Raw genomic sequence first — 12,235 nt, 5'->3', positions numbered from 1 at the left:
TGGTAAGCCTGAGGAGTGGGCTGTAGTGGGTCCCACCCCAGTGAGGGTGTGCAGAAAGAGGCAGCAACCAGGCAGACACCCAAATCTTTTTATTGGGGGAGAAGTGGGGACGCTGCGGCGGCCCACTCACTGCACAGCTTGTTCATTGGCGCTGCTTCCCGAGTCCTGTGGCTTCATCACGTCCGGCAGCTCAGGGGGGCTAGAGAAGGGCTCAATGCGCAGGGCCTCAAAAGCATCATCTGGTGGAGAGGAAAGTAGAGAGCTGGAGGAGGGGTGGCCACTACAAAGGACCAACCTGACCCTGCTCCCTTCCCCCATCTTGGGGCCCTTCTCACCCTCTTGCTTCCCTCAGTGAGCCTCTGGGCTGACCTGCATCCACCTACAATCTCCCCCTCCTTGCTCCCTTAACACCTCTTACTCCTCCCCTATATAGCTTCCCATCGTAATTTGAAGAAAAATCTCAAGTTCATGCCATTACATCTCTCCACCTGTCCTTGTGCTCCCCATGTTCCCACATCAAGTTCTTTTCCTGCCTCAGGGCCTTTGGTGGTCCTTAGCCTGCCACTCAGAATGACTGGCTGTTCTAGGCATCCATGGGCACTCAAATATCACCTCTTCAGAGACGCCTTACCCAGTCACTCTATGTTACACTACTATCCCCACCTGTTTTGACCAGCTGCTTTCCTCAATGAACAGTGGCCCCAGGAAGACTTTCTCCTGTCTTGTTTCTGCTGTCACCTCAGCACAAAGCAAATGAACGCTACAACTTTTCTATTGTACTTCTACCTGGGAAACTCTCAACCTGACTTGGATTTCAACTGATTAGATTGCCCAGGGAGGAAGCTGGTCATGTCTGAGGACAGTTTTAACTGTCTTAACTTCTGGGGATTGGGGGCACTGCAACTGGCATCTAGTGAGTAGGTGGCCACCTTTGGTAGTGGCAGAGATGCTAAATAATCCTGCAATGCACAAGACAATCTCACCCAGGATTATCTGGTTCCAAATGTCAAACAGTGCTGAAGTTAAGACACCAAGGCCAGCTTAATCACTAATTCATCTTCCAAACCACACATCTGCAATGACAACTCTTGCCTTCACCTCTCTCCATTCTTTGGAAAGTCCAGATGATGCCATTTAACACCTGACACTGTCATCTCCCTAACTAAGCAACTACTTTGGGGGTGGGGAGAGAGACCTGTCTCACCTTTACTGGAGCTGCAAAAGGAAACAAACCAGAAGTGTGTTTTTGCAAGTGGAAGTAGCCTGTGAGGGAAGCAAAGAACAGCCAGTCCACAGTCCACACTGCAGCCTCATAGGTGATGCCACCTGGGATCTAGTCACCACCACAACCTATGCCATAACGTTGTCATGGGGAACAAATAATCACCTGCAAGTCTACAGGGTGATTTTGTTCAAGTCAGAGAGGGATACTTTGGGAGAATGCAGCCTGGCCTTGGCTTAGAATGAGATGTGCCTTCAGCCCTCGCCTGCCTGCCTCAGAAGGGCAGCCCTGTACAGCACCCAACCTGCAATCTATACAAAGTCTGTACCAGTCCTGCACCTGCCTCAGCGTCACTGTGAGGGTTGAGGGAACCCATGTAAAAGCCCCTAAAAGGTTTCCTTTTCCTGAGCACTTGCAGTTGTACAGAGGCTCACGCTGCCTCGCTGTGAGGCCAGTCCTTTACAGAGAGGGGCATGAAGTAGCTGCCCCGGGACACAGCTGCTAAGGCCTCACAGTTACCCTTTTGTAACTGAGAAGAGTGGCTAAGGCTGTACGCTCCCTCCTGAACCCTCGATACATTTTCTTACTATAAGTCAGAAAAACAACTCCTTGTAACTTTATCCAAGTCTACTCAGCCATTCACACAGCCCCTGCCTGGGTCCACAGCTGTGGAAACTCCGTACAACCCCTTTTTAAATTTCCAGAGACAAAGAGAAAATTAAAATTATTTTTCTTGGGAAAAGGAGGTACACTGGAGGGAAATAAACCACCTCTACCCCTCAGGGTTTTAAACTTCGGGCAGGGTGGCAGTGTGGCTGATGAGAATACAAGCTCTGGGGCACAAAGGGGCTGAACCTGATCTAACCTCCCGAGGCTCAACTTCCCTATCCTTAAAATGTTCATAACACAAGTCTGGCCTGTACAGGGATGCTGCCGAAATGCATCATGGAGACAGTGGCTGGCACAGTGCACAGCTCAGGGGAAGTCCCGGCAGCCTGCATCTGAACCGCGGCTCCCCGCCATGACTGCCAGCAAGCCTCGGTGTCTGTGTCTCCAAAATGGGGAGGAAAGTGCTTGCCTCTCGTGTTATCAAGAGGATTAGATGGGACAAGGGAAATAAAATGCAGAGCGTAGGGCCAGGTGATAGTCAAAAAGTTCTCTGTAAATGGAAGCTGGTACTGTGACTAGGGACCATTGAGTCCTCCATGAAAAAGGCTTCAAGATCTACAAGAATCTCATTGTGGTTCTCGTTTCTAATGGGGAAACAAACACTATCACAAGATAATGCCTGCACTTTGTGGACTGTGGGAGACACTGTTCACCAGGCTTAGAGGAACAACTGCAGCCTCCCTGACAACCCCTTTCTTTGGCCATCTCCGCCTTGCCGCAGCCTCCTCACCTGCCCGGAAGGCTAGCCCCACAGTGGCTGGGGCCTGCGGCCGAGCCGTCTGGCTGGTGAAGCCACACTCGCCCAATGTCTTGCTGTCGTCCAAAAGCTGGTCGTCCTGAGGAGAAAGGCAAGCAGGGTCTCAAGAGAGGACCCAGGAGGGGCCAGTCCCAAAGACTTCTCTATTCTCTGGTCAGCAACTATACTGCAAGTCAGAAGAGAGACAAACCCCAAGTAGGACCCAGAACCAACTCAGAGTATATCAAAGACAGTTTTGAGCTACACCCAAAACTTCCCAAATCAGAACCTCCTAGGATAGGGCTCCAGAGTCCGATTTTTTCCTCTCCAAATTCCAGGTGAAACTAATTTCAACTGTCAGTGACCCAATCTGGCCACAGGCAAACCTCGTTGAATATCAACTCTGTCATCTTGGATAAAGTTTTTTTTTCCCCCCAACAGAGGCACTGGGGATTGAACCCAGGACTTTGTGCATGCCAAGCCCACGCTCTACCACTGAGCTATACTCCCTATCCCCTGGTTGATCTTTTTGATGTGAAGTTTCCTATCTGCAAGATGGGAATTCCTGGAATTCACAACTCACAGAGAAACCAGGTATCAATGAGCAAAGGACACAGAAAGCACGAAGCACAAGGGTTAGGTGGTGGTGGTACGGGTCAGTGCCTGGGGTGCACAAGGTCCTGGGTTCAATCCCCGGTTAAGGGGAAAAGTAAGTAAATAAAAAAGAAAGCACAGCAAGTGGAACGAGCTCAGGCAGCAGGAAGAGTCCTAAACACCGAAGCCCCAGTAGGTTTCAAGAAGGAAAGATCTTTAGAGACAAAGAAAGTGAAGACTAAGTCTGGAGCGAAAGACCAATTTCCCAGTTTCTAGCCCGAATCAGATCAATGCACTTAAGTGAGGGACCTCGTGCTGCCAGAGGCCTGAATAAGGGGATGACACGCCGAATTCCCCAATGAAAACACCAAACCCCAAGCCATCCTTGAATAATTGCAATTGGTTTGTAAGGAGGAAAGGGAGGGCTTTTAGAACATGAGAAGGTTAGAAAGTAATAAAGTTTGTTGGGTGAAAAAGTGGTGGGACCTGACTCATCTTGATCAACACTATTTCTTTGTATTAAGGAGTGGGGTGGGCTGATGGTGGCATGGTATGTAATGGGCCTGCAGAGGATTACGGGCATCGGGGTTCAAATCCTAACTCTGCCAATGACCTTGGGCTAGTTAAGTGGCCAACCCCGAGTCTCAGTTTCCTTAATCGCGGAGCAGGGATGTCAAGAGCCTGCACGTTGCGGGTGGGGCCGCTGTAGATTAGATGCGACGCTGGCCCTCGGCGTTCAGCAGCCTGGCGCGCGAATTTAAAGTCATCCTAATCGAGACCCCCTGTACAGCGAACGCTCTCGGGGCTTCATCGCCCCGAGTCCGAGCAACGGCCCCACGCGGGGGAGTTCCGGCCAGCGGCCGCCGCTGTTTACATCAACGAGGCGGCCGCCGTGTGCCCACAGCTAGGCTCGGGCGGCTGTTCCCGGCCCCTGGACGCCCGGAATCGGCGAGACCGCACCTTGTACAGCCGCTGCTCGTCCGGCGGCCGCTTGAGGATGCCCTCGACGATGCGCTTCAGCTCAAACACGGTGCTCGACTCCTTGGCGTCAGTGAAGATGGTGGTTTTGTGGCGCCGGATCATGAGAAACACGTCCTGGGGTGGGGGGGGAGGGCAGGCCGGCGTGAGCTTGGTGCCCGAGCTCCCCCACAACGCGGCCTGCCGCCCCCGCCGCCCCCGGCCCCGGCCCCGGCCCCGGCCCGGCGCCCCTCCCCCCGCACCCGCTCACCATCGCGGCGGCTGCCTCTCCCCCTCGACGCGCCGGCGCAGCCGCGCTCCGCCCCGTTCCGGCAACCCGCGCGCTGGCCCCCAGCATGCCCCGCGGCCGGCGGCCCCTCCCCGCTGCTGCCATTTTAAGTAATCGGCAAGTGGGGGCGCTCCTGCTGAGCGTCCGGCCGCCATCTCGGCGCCGTGGCGCAGGGCAGTTCCGGTTGGCGGAGTGGCTGAGCTGGTGGAAATCCGGAAAGGACCGAACGCAGGCGGGACGCAGGAGGCGACGGCGCCATCTTGGGTGTGGCAAAAGCGACGTCCCCATGTTGATGCAGTGATGGGGACGCCGGGCCGCAGGCCCCATCGTTCTTTTGGGGACGTCGGGGTTAACTTCGCCAGCGCAGGGTACCTCACACTCCTAGAGACAGTGAATGAATGATGTGTGTCTTAGTCGTCGGGACGGCAAGACATTCGCATCTCAGAGACACCTGGGCTGCCATGTTGGGGAGTCTGACTCATGGTTATGGGTCTCCCTGGCGGCCATTTTGAGGAGGTGTTAATTCTGGTTCTTTCGGCCACCGTATCGGAGAACTGTCCCCGTTTCCCCGTCGTAGTAAGGATTATTTAATCCAGTTCAGAGGCTTTGTGGCGCGGCTGTTGGGGTTAGGGAGTGGGCCTGGCCAACATCCTTGGAAGAAGCAGCATGCGTGACTAGAGTGGGTGCTCGCGTTTCCCAGGAGGAGGAAGGGAGAGCCCCCTGACCCCTGGGGCCCTGGGCACTCAACAGCTTCCGTGCCCTGGTCCTTCCCTGGCTGCCCTCTACAGGGGTATCCATACTAACAACTTAGGCCTTCCATGTTGGTAGTTGGACGCTCTCCTGCGTCGCCCCAAATTGTCGTTACACCAGAGTGAGGAAAGGAGGCTTTTCTCCCAACTACTGGCCGGGAGAGGGAGAGCCTCAGCTGGGTCATTGCTGGTGTGTGCCAGAGAAGGCCTGTGCGTGGCACCAGGCGAGAGATGAGCCAGCGGGTGACTCTGGACTCCGAACAGCTCTGTAGTTGTTGGGGCCACAATTTGAGAATTCTTCAGAGTGGGTAGAATCTGAAGATGCTGCCGCTTTAGCCCTTAATCAAGCTGGTGGCTAACCGTGTGCGCTTTGTGCTCAGACCTGCCGGGATTCAAATCCATGCTCTGCACTGACTATGCAGCCCAGGGTGGTTAACCTCACCGAGGCCCAGTTTCCTCCTCTTTAAGACTGGAATATAACCGTTTGTAAAGTTTGTGGAGCCTCACTGTAAGCAGATAGGGTAGGGGGCGCCTGGAGAAAGAGAACCAGGCATGGCTTTCTTGACAGAAGAGAAGCCATTTTTGGCCTATGCCATTTTGTCATCTAAGCCTGGCCTCAGTGTAAGCCCCTGCATGAATATGCATGTACCCTTAGTTTAAATCTTCCCCAGTTTTGCTGTTCGGAGAGACATTGCTTTGGGAAAGATCCCTGGTGTTCTTAACTTGTTGCAAGTAAGTCCTTCCTTCACCTGATCTTTGGCTTGGTTGTATCTTTTGGTTCGACAGCCACCAAGAGGTGAGCCCAGTTTTTGGGTAACACCACTAAGAGTTAGCACTCAATAAATGTTTCCTAAGCTAGAGCTATCGTCATTATTTTTGACTGCCAGCCTTTGACTCCTCAGGAGTCCTCTGAAGTCCCTTTCCCTCCTGTGATTTCCCTCCCTGAGCTCAAGGCAGCCCTTCCCCTCAGAAGGGATCTCTGTGCACCCCATGGTGCTCTCCACTTGGGTCAGTTGCGGGAGGTGACTGCAGGCCTCCGCGTCTTTCAGTACAGTGACACCTCCTGCAGTGGGAATGGGGTCAGGAGAGGTCTGAGGGAGGAGCAGGGGCTGAGCTCCCAGCACTTGGCTCTGTGGTCTAGCTCCGTGCAGGCTCTCCTTCCTGGGAACAATGACAGACAGAATGGGAGTCTCAAGATGGTGGGTGAGCCAGCTGGTCAGCTACTCCTGCTTCTCTGCGCAGGAAATCCTCCTGGGCCCTTTCTGTCCCATTGCCTTAATCACCCGACGCTCATGATGGGGTCCCTCCCTGGCCTCCAGACTTAGCCTATAGGGTCTCAGCATTGTGAGCCTTCTCCTCTGGTCTACTAAAAGCACTGAAGAATAAAGAGTAATAATCAATGACCACTAGTCACTAGTGTACCTCTCATTTGTAGTATTTTACAACTACTTTCATTTCCATCAGGGAAGTGACATAACTCAGTGTGGAACTGAAGTCAGTCACCCAGATTCAAATCCAGTTCCACCTCTTACCTGCTGTGGGTCTTAGGGCAAGTTACCTAGCCTCTCTAGGCTTGTCTCTTCATTCATGAAATGGGAAATGAGACCACTTCATGGGCGTTAGGAGATCAACTGAAAGCCCACCTGTGCCTGGCGAAGCATACATGCTCTGTGGGCAGCACTGAGTCATCTCCACTCTCCCTACAGCCATGATGGGGTAGGTGTTACCAGTTCAGACTATAGATGGGGAAACTGAGGCCATGTCAGTACTCTTGGGAGAGGCTGGGCCATCTGGTTGCAGCACTAGCAACTGGAGCAGGTGAGCAGTTAGAAAATGCCTGCTTGGATAGAAGCCCAGTGTCCTCAAGGACTACCCTTTCCGCCCCAGGGGCTCCCTTGTGGCAGATCAGGCAGCTGTCCTAAGGCCAGGGACAGGATGCCACTGATGCAGAGCCAGGACACTCCTCCCACCTCCCAGCCCCACCACTGACCTTGCTAACAGGCAGGATGCAGCAGCACAGGGTGCCATGCCACTGAGCCTGCTGGGCAGAGGACAGCTGCGACTTGTCTGACCCCATGAGGCTGCCACACCACGAATGGGCCGAGAGGAAGGGGGCCTGGAGGCCACACTGCTAAGGTGGGAGGAAGTGGAGAGAACAAGGGGGCGGGGGTAATTCCCTCTCTACCACTACCAGCTGCCTCCAGAATTAGACCATCTGGGTTCGAATCCCAGTCTACCCATCTACCAGCTGTGTGACTTTGGGCCTCAGTTTTCTCATCTGACAAATGGGGAAAGCCCACCTCACAGAGTATCAAGTGAAAATCCTGTGAGCTGGTGCAGTAGAGGCCTCCGAATGCTGTCTGGGGAGGGCTTGACAAGAAGTAGCTGATTTCTTCTCATTCCTTTCCATGGGCAGTCCCCGCCCCTCTGCTTCTAGGACGCCCCTCCTTAGCTTCCAGGTTATGTTTCAGAAACACTGGGCTCTAAATGGGAGCCCATTCCTCTAATCATGGTAGGTTCAAGGATGAGGCAACCTGGCTCTCAGCCCCTGGCTTGTTCTGGTCTCAGTGCCTTGGGAGTTGTCTTGAGGAAGGTCTCTCAACTGGCCCCAAGCTGAGGGAGGGATGGGAGGACAGCCAGCATCACCCAGCAGGGGCTACCAGGGTCCTGCAGCAGATGTGCCCACAGCCACAGCCACACCCCTTTCTTGGTACCCTGGTGCCCGATAACCCCCCGCCTGCCAAGGGGCAGCCAAGCTCTACTACCCCAGATAGATGCCCACCCTCAGCCTGGGAGAGACAGCAGCCTGGAGCCCCCTCAATGCCCGTCCATAGTCCCAGCCTCCCAGCCTGGCCTGGTCGGCAGCCACCACCTGGTATAGCCACTTTCTTCCCTGGGAGAAAGGGTGGGAGAGGACACCAAGGCCTGTGTTGGTGGGCAGCTGCACGTGGTCTTGTCCAGCCAGGTCATGCCTTTGATGACGGCCTCTCCTGTTCCCCCCCTCCCCCGCGGCCCCTGTCAGCTCCAAGGTAAGGCTTTGGAATTTTCAGGTTTCGTTCAGGTTCTTGTTCCTTCTGCTCTTCTAGAAACTGAGCTCTGTCTATAGCATGGCTATTCCTTGGCCTGGGGATGAGAGGGTGGCAGAGAGGGGATATGACACCAGCTCCCAGGCACATGAGGGTGGTCAGGGAACTGCAAAGGGCCTAGGCCGGTCTCCAGATGCAGCTGGGGAAAGAGGGGTTCTGGGCCTAGGGGCCTGGCCAAGGCTAGGACATAGACCCAGACTCTCTAGGGCATGGGTTGGGTAGTGACGGAAAACACAGGGATAGCAGAAGCTATGGCCAGGCCTACCTGAGGGGCTCCTGGCTCCTCTGGGCAGAAGGCATGATGCCAGGTGCCCAGACTCCTGAGCCTCTTAGAGTACACGGGACGGCCAGGCCTGGTGGCCAGCCACCTACCTCCCGGGGCACCTCCACTACAGCAGGGCAAAATAAGCATTTTCTATTGCTCTCTAGCAGATGACTACCAGTATAGCAGCTTACACAACACAAATTTATTAAATCACAACTCTGTGGGTGGGCTTCGCTGGGTTCTCTGCTTAGGGTGTCACCAGGCTGAAATCAAGGCCTTAGCCTGTCAGGACTCTCATCTGGAGGCCAGGGGAAGAGTTCGCCTCCAAGCTTGTTCAGGTGATTGGCTGGGTTTGGTTCCTTGCAGCTGTGGCGCTGAGGGCTCCCTTTCCCTGCTGGCAGTCAGCTGAGGGCTGTCCTCAGCTCCCTGCCACATGGCCCCACCATCTTCAGAGCTAGTAATGGAGAATCATCTCCTTGGTGATGAATCCCTCTCCCATGTGAATCCCCCTGACTTCCTCCAGAAAAGAAGGGCACACAGACCAGAACAAGTACCAACTCACTTGCCTGTCTTTGGGTACCCTGGTCAGAGCTGAGAAGAGTAAATATGAGCAGGAAGTGGAGGAAGGGAGTGTGAGACTCCCGGACATACGGGAGGCTCTTGGAGGAGGGTTGACAGCTCCAGTTTGGTGCACCCCAAAGGAGGAGGCTGGGGGATGGATGGGTGGATGGCCTCTTAGCTTTATCAAGCCTCTGAGCCTGAAGTCAGAAGGGCCGGGGATGAGGAAGGGGATGTGCGGATCCCCAGAAGGACCAGGCAGCTGAGGGACCCCCAGTGTCTGGTTTCAGGCCAGTATCACTTCATCAGAGGCTGAGGCGAGCCTGAATCCAGGGGCTGTAAGTGGCCACATTGGTATAGACACCTGGACGGTTGGGCAGGGCACAGCCCTTGCCCCAGCTCACCACACCCACCAGGACCCAGCGCCCAGACTTCACGCAGGTCAGGGGTCCTCCAGAATCACCCTGTGGGAGAAAGCAGAGTTTAGGTCCCAGCCTTCCAGGGACTTTGAATAAGAGTCCCAGGGCTTCAGTCCTTCAGGTGGTGCCTCGGGGTTGGGGTCCAGGACACTGAGCCTGAAAGTGGTTCTAGGGAGGCAGGGTGCTGGCCACAAGGAGCACGAACTCTAAAGGTTCCTGGCAGCTTCTCGCACCTGGCAGGCATCCTTATGGCCCTCGACGTAGCCGGCACACAGACTTCCTGGCAGCACTATGTGCTCGCCACGGGGCACGTTGGTGCCCTTGTGGTATAGGCGGTCACAGGTGTGAGCATCCAGGAGTGGCACCCTTACTCCCTGCAGAGGTCGCCACTCTGGGAGTGGCACTGGAGAAGAAAGCGGACTTCTAAGAGCTGGGAAAGGGTGAGGTGGAAACCAGAGTCTGACCGGCCAGGCCAGGACTCCCTGGGCTGACTGGGAGGACATTTGGGTCCCTGGAGGTCGTGCTGGGTCCTGGATTGGGCAGTGAGGGAGTTGGGGTTCCTAGTCAAGAGAGATGGAGAGAGATCGCCTGTCCCTCCCCTGAAGCCCCCGTGCCCCGCCCTCTTGCTCACCTCCCGGGTGGAGGCTGCCCCAGCCAGTGACCCAGCACGGTGTGCCGGGTGGCGTCCGAGTCCCAGGCTCCGGCAGGCAGACGGGCTGGACTCGGGCGCTCAAGGGCACTGGGCGGCGCAGCTGCAGCAGCGCCAGGTCGCCCCGAGCCCCGTCCTCCGAGTAGTCCGGGGGCAGCAGCACCCTCCGCACAGGCGCCAAGAGAGCGCGGGGTGAGGCGGGACCCAGGTGCAGCGCACCAAGGCCCACGCGGTACTGCGACGGCAGCGCCCTCCTGCGGGACAAGAGCGGAGGTACAGTCGCCCCTCCTCCGTCCTGAGGAGGGCCTCAGTCTCCGCCTCCGACTCACTCAGAGCCTGGGGATCACGCCTCCACCAAGTGGTGCCCCGCTTTCCCTGGTCCTGGCTCCCCCAACCCTCTACGTTGAGCCCTCAGAGAGTAGGGGAGTGCCCCTCGTCCGAGCCTGGTCGGCCTGCTAACCTCGGGAAGCAGTGTGCCGCCGTCAGCACCCACTGGGGGGCTATGAGCGCGCCCCCGCACACGTGTGCGCCGCGGTGCTGGATGCTCGCCTGCCAAGGCCACTCTCCGTCTCGGGCGTCTCGGCCCCCCACGATTCGACTTGAAACACGAGGCTGCCCGCAGGCTGGCAGAGGACAAGGGGGACGCCGAGGGTGGGGAGAGGAGTGGGAGTCTGGAAGGCGGGTGGGGGCGGGGAGACACAGGACCAAGGTTAAGGGGGGTTGGCACCAGGGCACTCTGAGGCTTCCTTACCTGCAGACGCCAGTGTCCCAGCAGTTCCTGGAGGAGGAAGCAGGAAAGGGACGGGATTAAGGGTTTGGTGTCAGATAACGAGGAGAGCAGGAGGGAGGTCAGAGATTAGGAAGGAGGGTGGAACCCTATATACGTTCCACTGACCCGATGCCAGGCTTTTGTGCAATCAGTTACCCGGTTAAACCCTCCCCAGAGTACTGTGAGTTGAGGACTTACACCCATTACACAGATGAGCACATCCGGATTTGGAGAGCTCAAGGTCAGTGATAGAACTTGAACACTTGGAGCCAGGAGTAGGACACCTTAGAGTGCTCTAGGGGAACCAGGAAAAATGGGACAGATGCAAACCAAAGTTCCTGTGGTCAGCACCCCTCGCCCCTGCCCACCACTCACCCTGAAGCAGTAGGAGTAGGACCTGGAGGCAGGAAGCTCGCCTCATTCTGTCTTCAGGGCTGCGCCAGGTAGGGGTAGTACTGTCTGGGGCTTGCCCTCTGGTTGAAGCCTGCAGAGAATGGAGAGGAGGGTCCTAGCCCAGGTCACTAGCCCCCAAACCCTACCAGACCCCAGACCCTTTAACCCCTGGTTGGTCCCAGACCTGTCCCTGTGGCCCAGCTCTGCCCTCTGCCCAGACCGCCCCCAAAGATTACCCCTGCCCCCTAAATGCTGCTAGATTTGGGCACCATTTGTGCCATACAAGCCCTTGTGCCCAGCCCCTCCCCCACCACATATTTCCACCACCTGACAGCTGCTCCTGACCCCCTGGCAGCCCCTAACTCTACTCTCACCCTCCGCAGCTGGTGTCCTCCCTGCTGACTGCCCTGGGGGAGGACCTGGGGGCTTAAAGAGCCAGGAGTGGGTGGGGGCCTGGCCAGGGGGTAATTAAGGAGGTCAGGGCAGGGCTGCGGCTTCAGTAGTCCCAGCCTGGAACAAAGATGCTTTGAACAGTGATTTTGAGGTGGCAGGAAAGGGACACCTGGGTTTCTCCAAGGAAGCTTGGCTTGGGCCACAGTGCTGAGAACTGGGGGCAGGAGCCTGGGCCCAGCCTGGCAAAGGCAGGGGTGGAGGTTGGGGGTTGTTGTGGTCAGGCCAGGAAGCTCGGGAGGAACTTTGGCAGCTCATCTCCAAAACCAGTCCTGGCTCTGGGCTTCTATTGTTCTGTCCAGGAGCCCAGTCTCCCATCCCTGGCCATGCATAGCTCCTCCTGGCCTGGGTCTGCAGAGTTTGGGAGCGAGAATGAATGGCTTGTTCAAAGCTGGCCTCTCTCCTCACTTGACCAGAGGTGGGAGCAGAC

The 12,235-nt window shown here is 56.3% G+C and overlaps 2 protein-coding genes across 2 annotated transcripts; both read right to left on the bottom strand.

The window, feature by feature from the left end:
* Positions 1-70: 70 nt before the first annotated feature.
* Positions 71-4,809, bottom strand: ELOB (elongin B). Its single transcript, XM_032460260.1, has 4 exons — positions 4,450-4,809; positions 4,182-4,316; positions 2,622-2,727; positions 71-239 (listed from the first exon to the last, which is right to left on the bottom strand). The coding sequence occupies exons 1-4, from the start codon at positions 4,792-4,794 to the stop codon at positions 127-129; spliced, it is 699 nt and encodes a 232-aa protein (XP_032316151.1). The 5' UTR covers positions 4,795-4,809; the 3' UTR covers positions 71-126.
* Positions 4,810-8,755: 3,946 nt separating this feature from the next.
* Positions 8,756-10,984, bottom strand: PRSS33 (serine protease 33; the record flags this gene model as incomplete). Its single annotated transcript, XM_032461057.1, has 5 exons — positions 8,756-9,589; positions 9,778-9,947; positions 10,176-10,447; positions 10,654-10,816; positions 10,945-10,984. Coding segments are annotated over 5 exons (804 nt in total), but the record flags the coding sequence as incomplete, so codon positions are not given.
* Positions 10,985-12,235: the final 1,251 nt, after the last annotated feature.

Source organism: Camelus ferus, chromosome 18 (assembly GCF_009834535.1).
Source record: "Camelus ferus isolate YT-003-E chromosome 18, BCGSAC_Cfer_1.0, whole genome shotgun sequence".
NCBI classification, from domain to species: Eukaryota; Metazoa; Chordata; class Mammalia; order Artiodactyla; family Camelidae; genus Camelus; species Camelus ferus.
The sequence above is the reverse complement of the archived record's forward strand: the minus strand, read 5'-3'. Positions and strand labels throughout refer to the sequence as shown.

Excerpts from the sequence above, each read along its gene's own strand:
- ELOB (XM_032460260.1), bottom strand. The coding sequence starts at position 4,794 with ATGGGGCCTGCGGCCCGGCGTCCCCATCACTGCATCAACATGGGGACG. Across the intron at positions 4,317-4,449 it reads GAGAGGCAGCCGCCGCGATG|GACGTGTTTCTCATGATCCG; the intron begins GTGAGCGGGTGC and ends CCCCCACCCCAG. Across the intron at positions 2,728-4,181 it reads ACGAGCAGCGGCTGTACAAG|GACGACCAGCTTTTGGACGA; the intron begins GTGCGGTCTCGC and ends CTTTCTCCTCAG.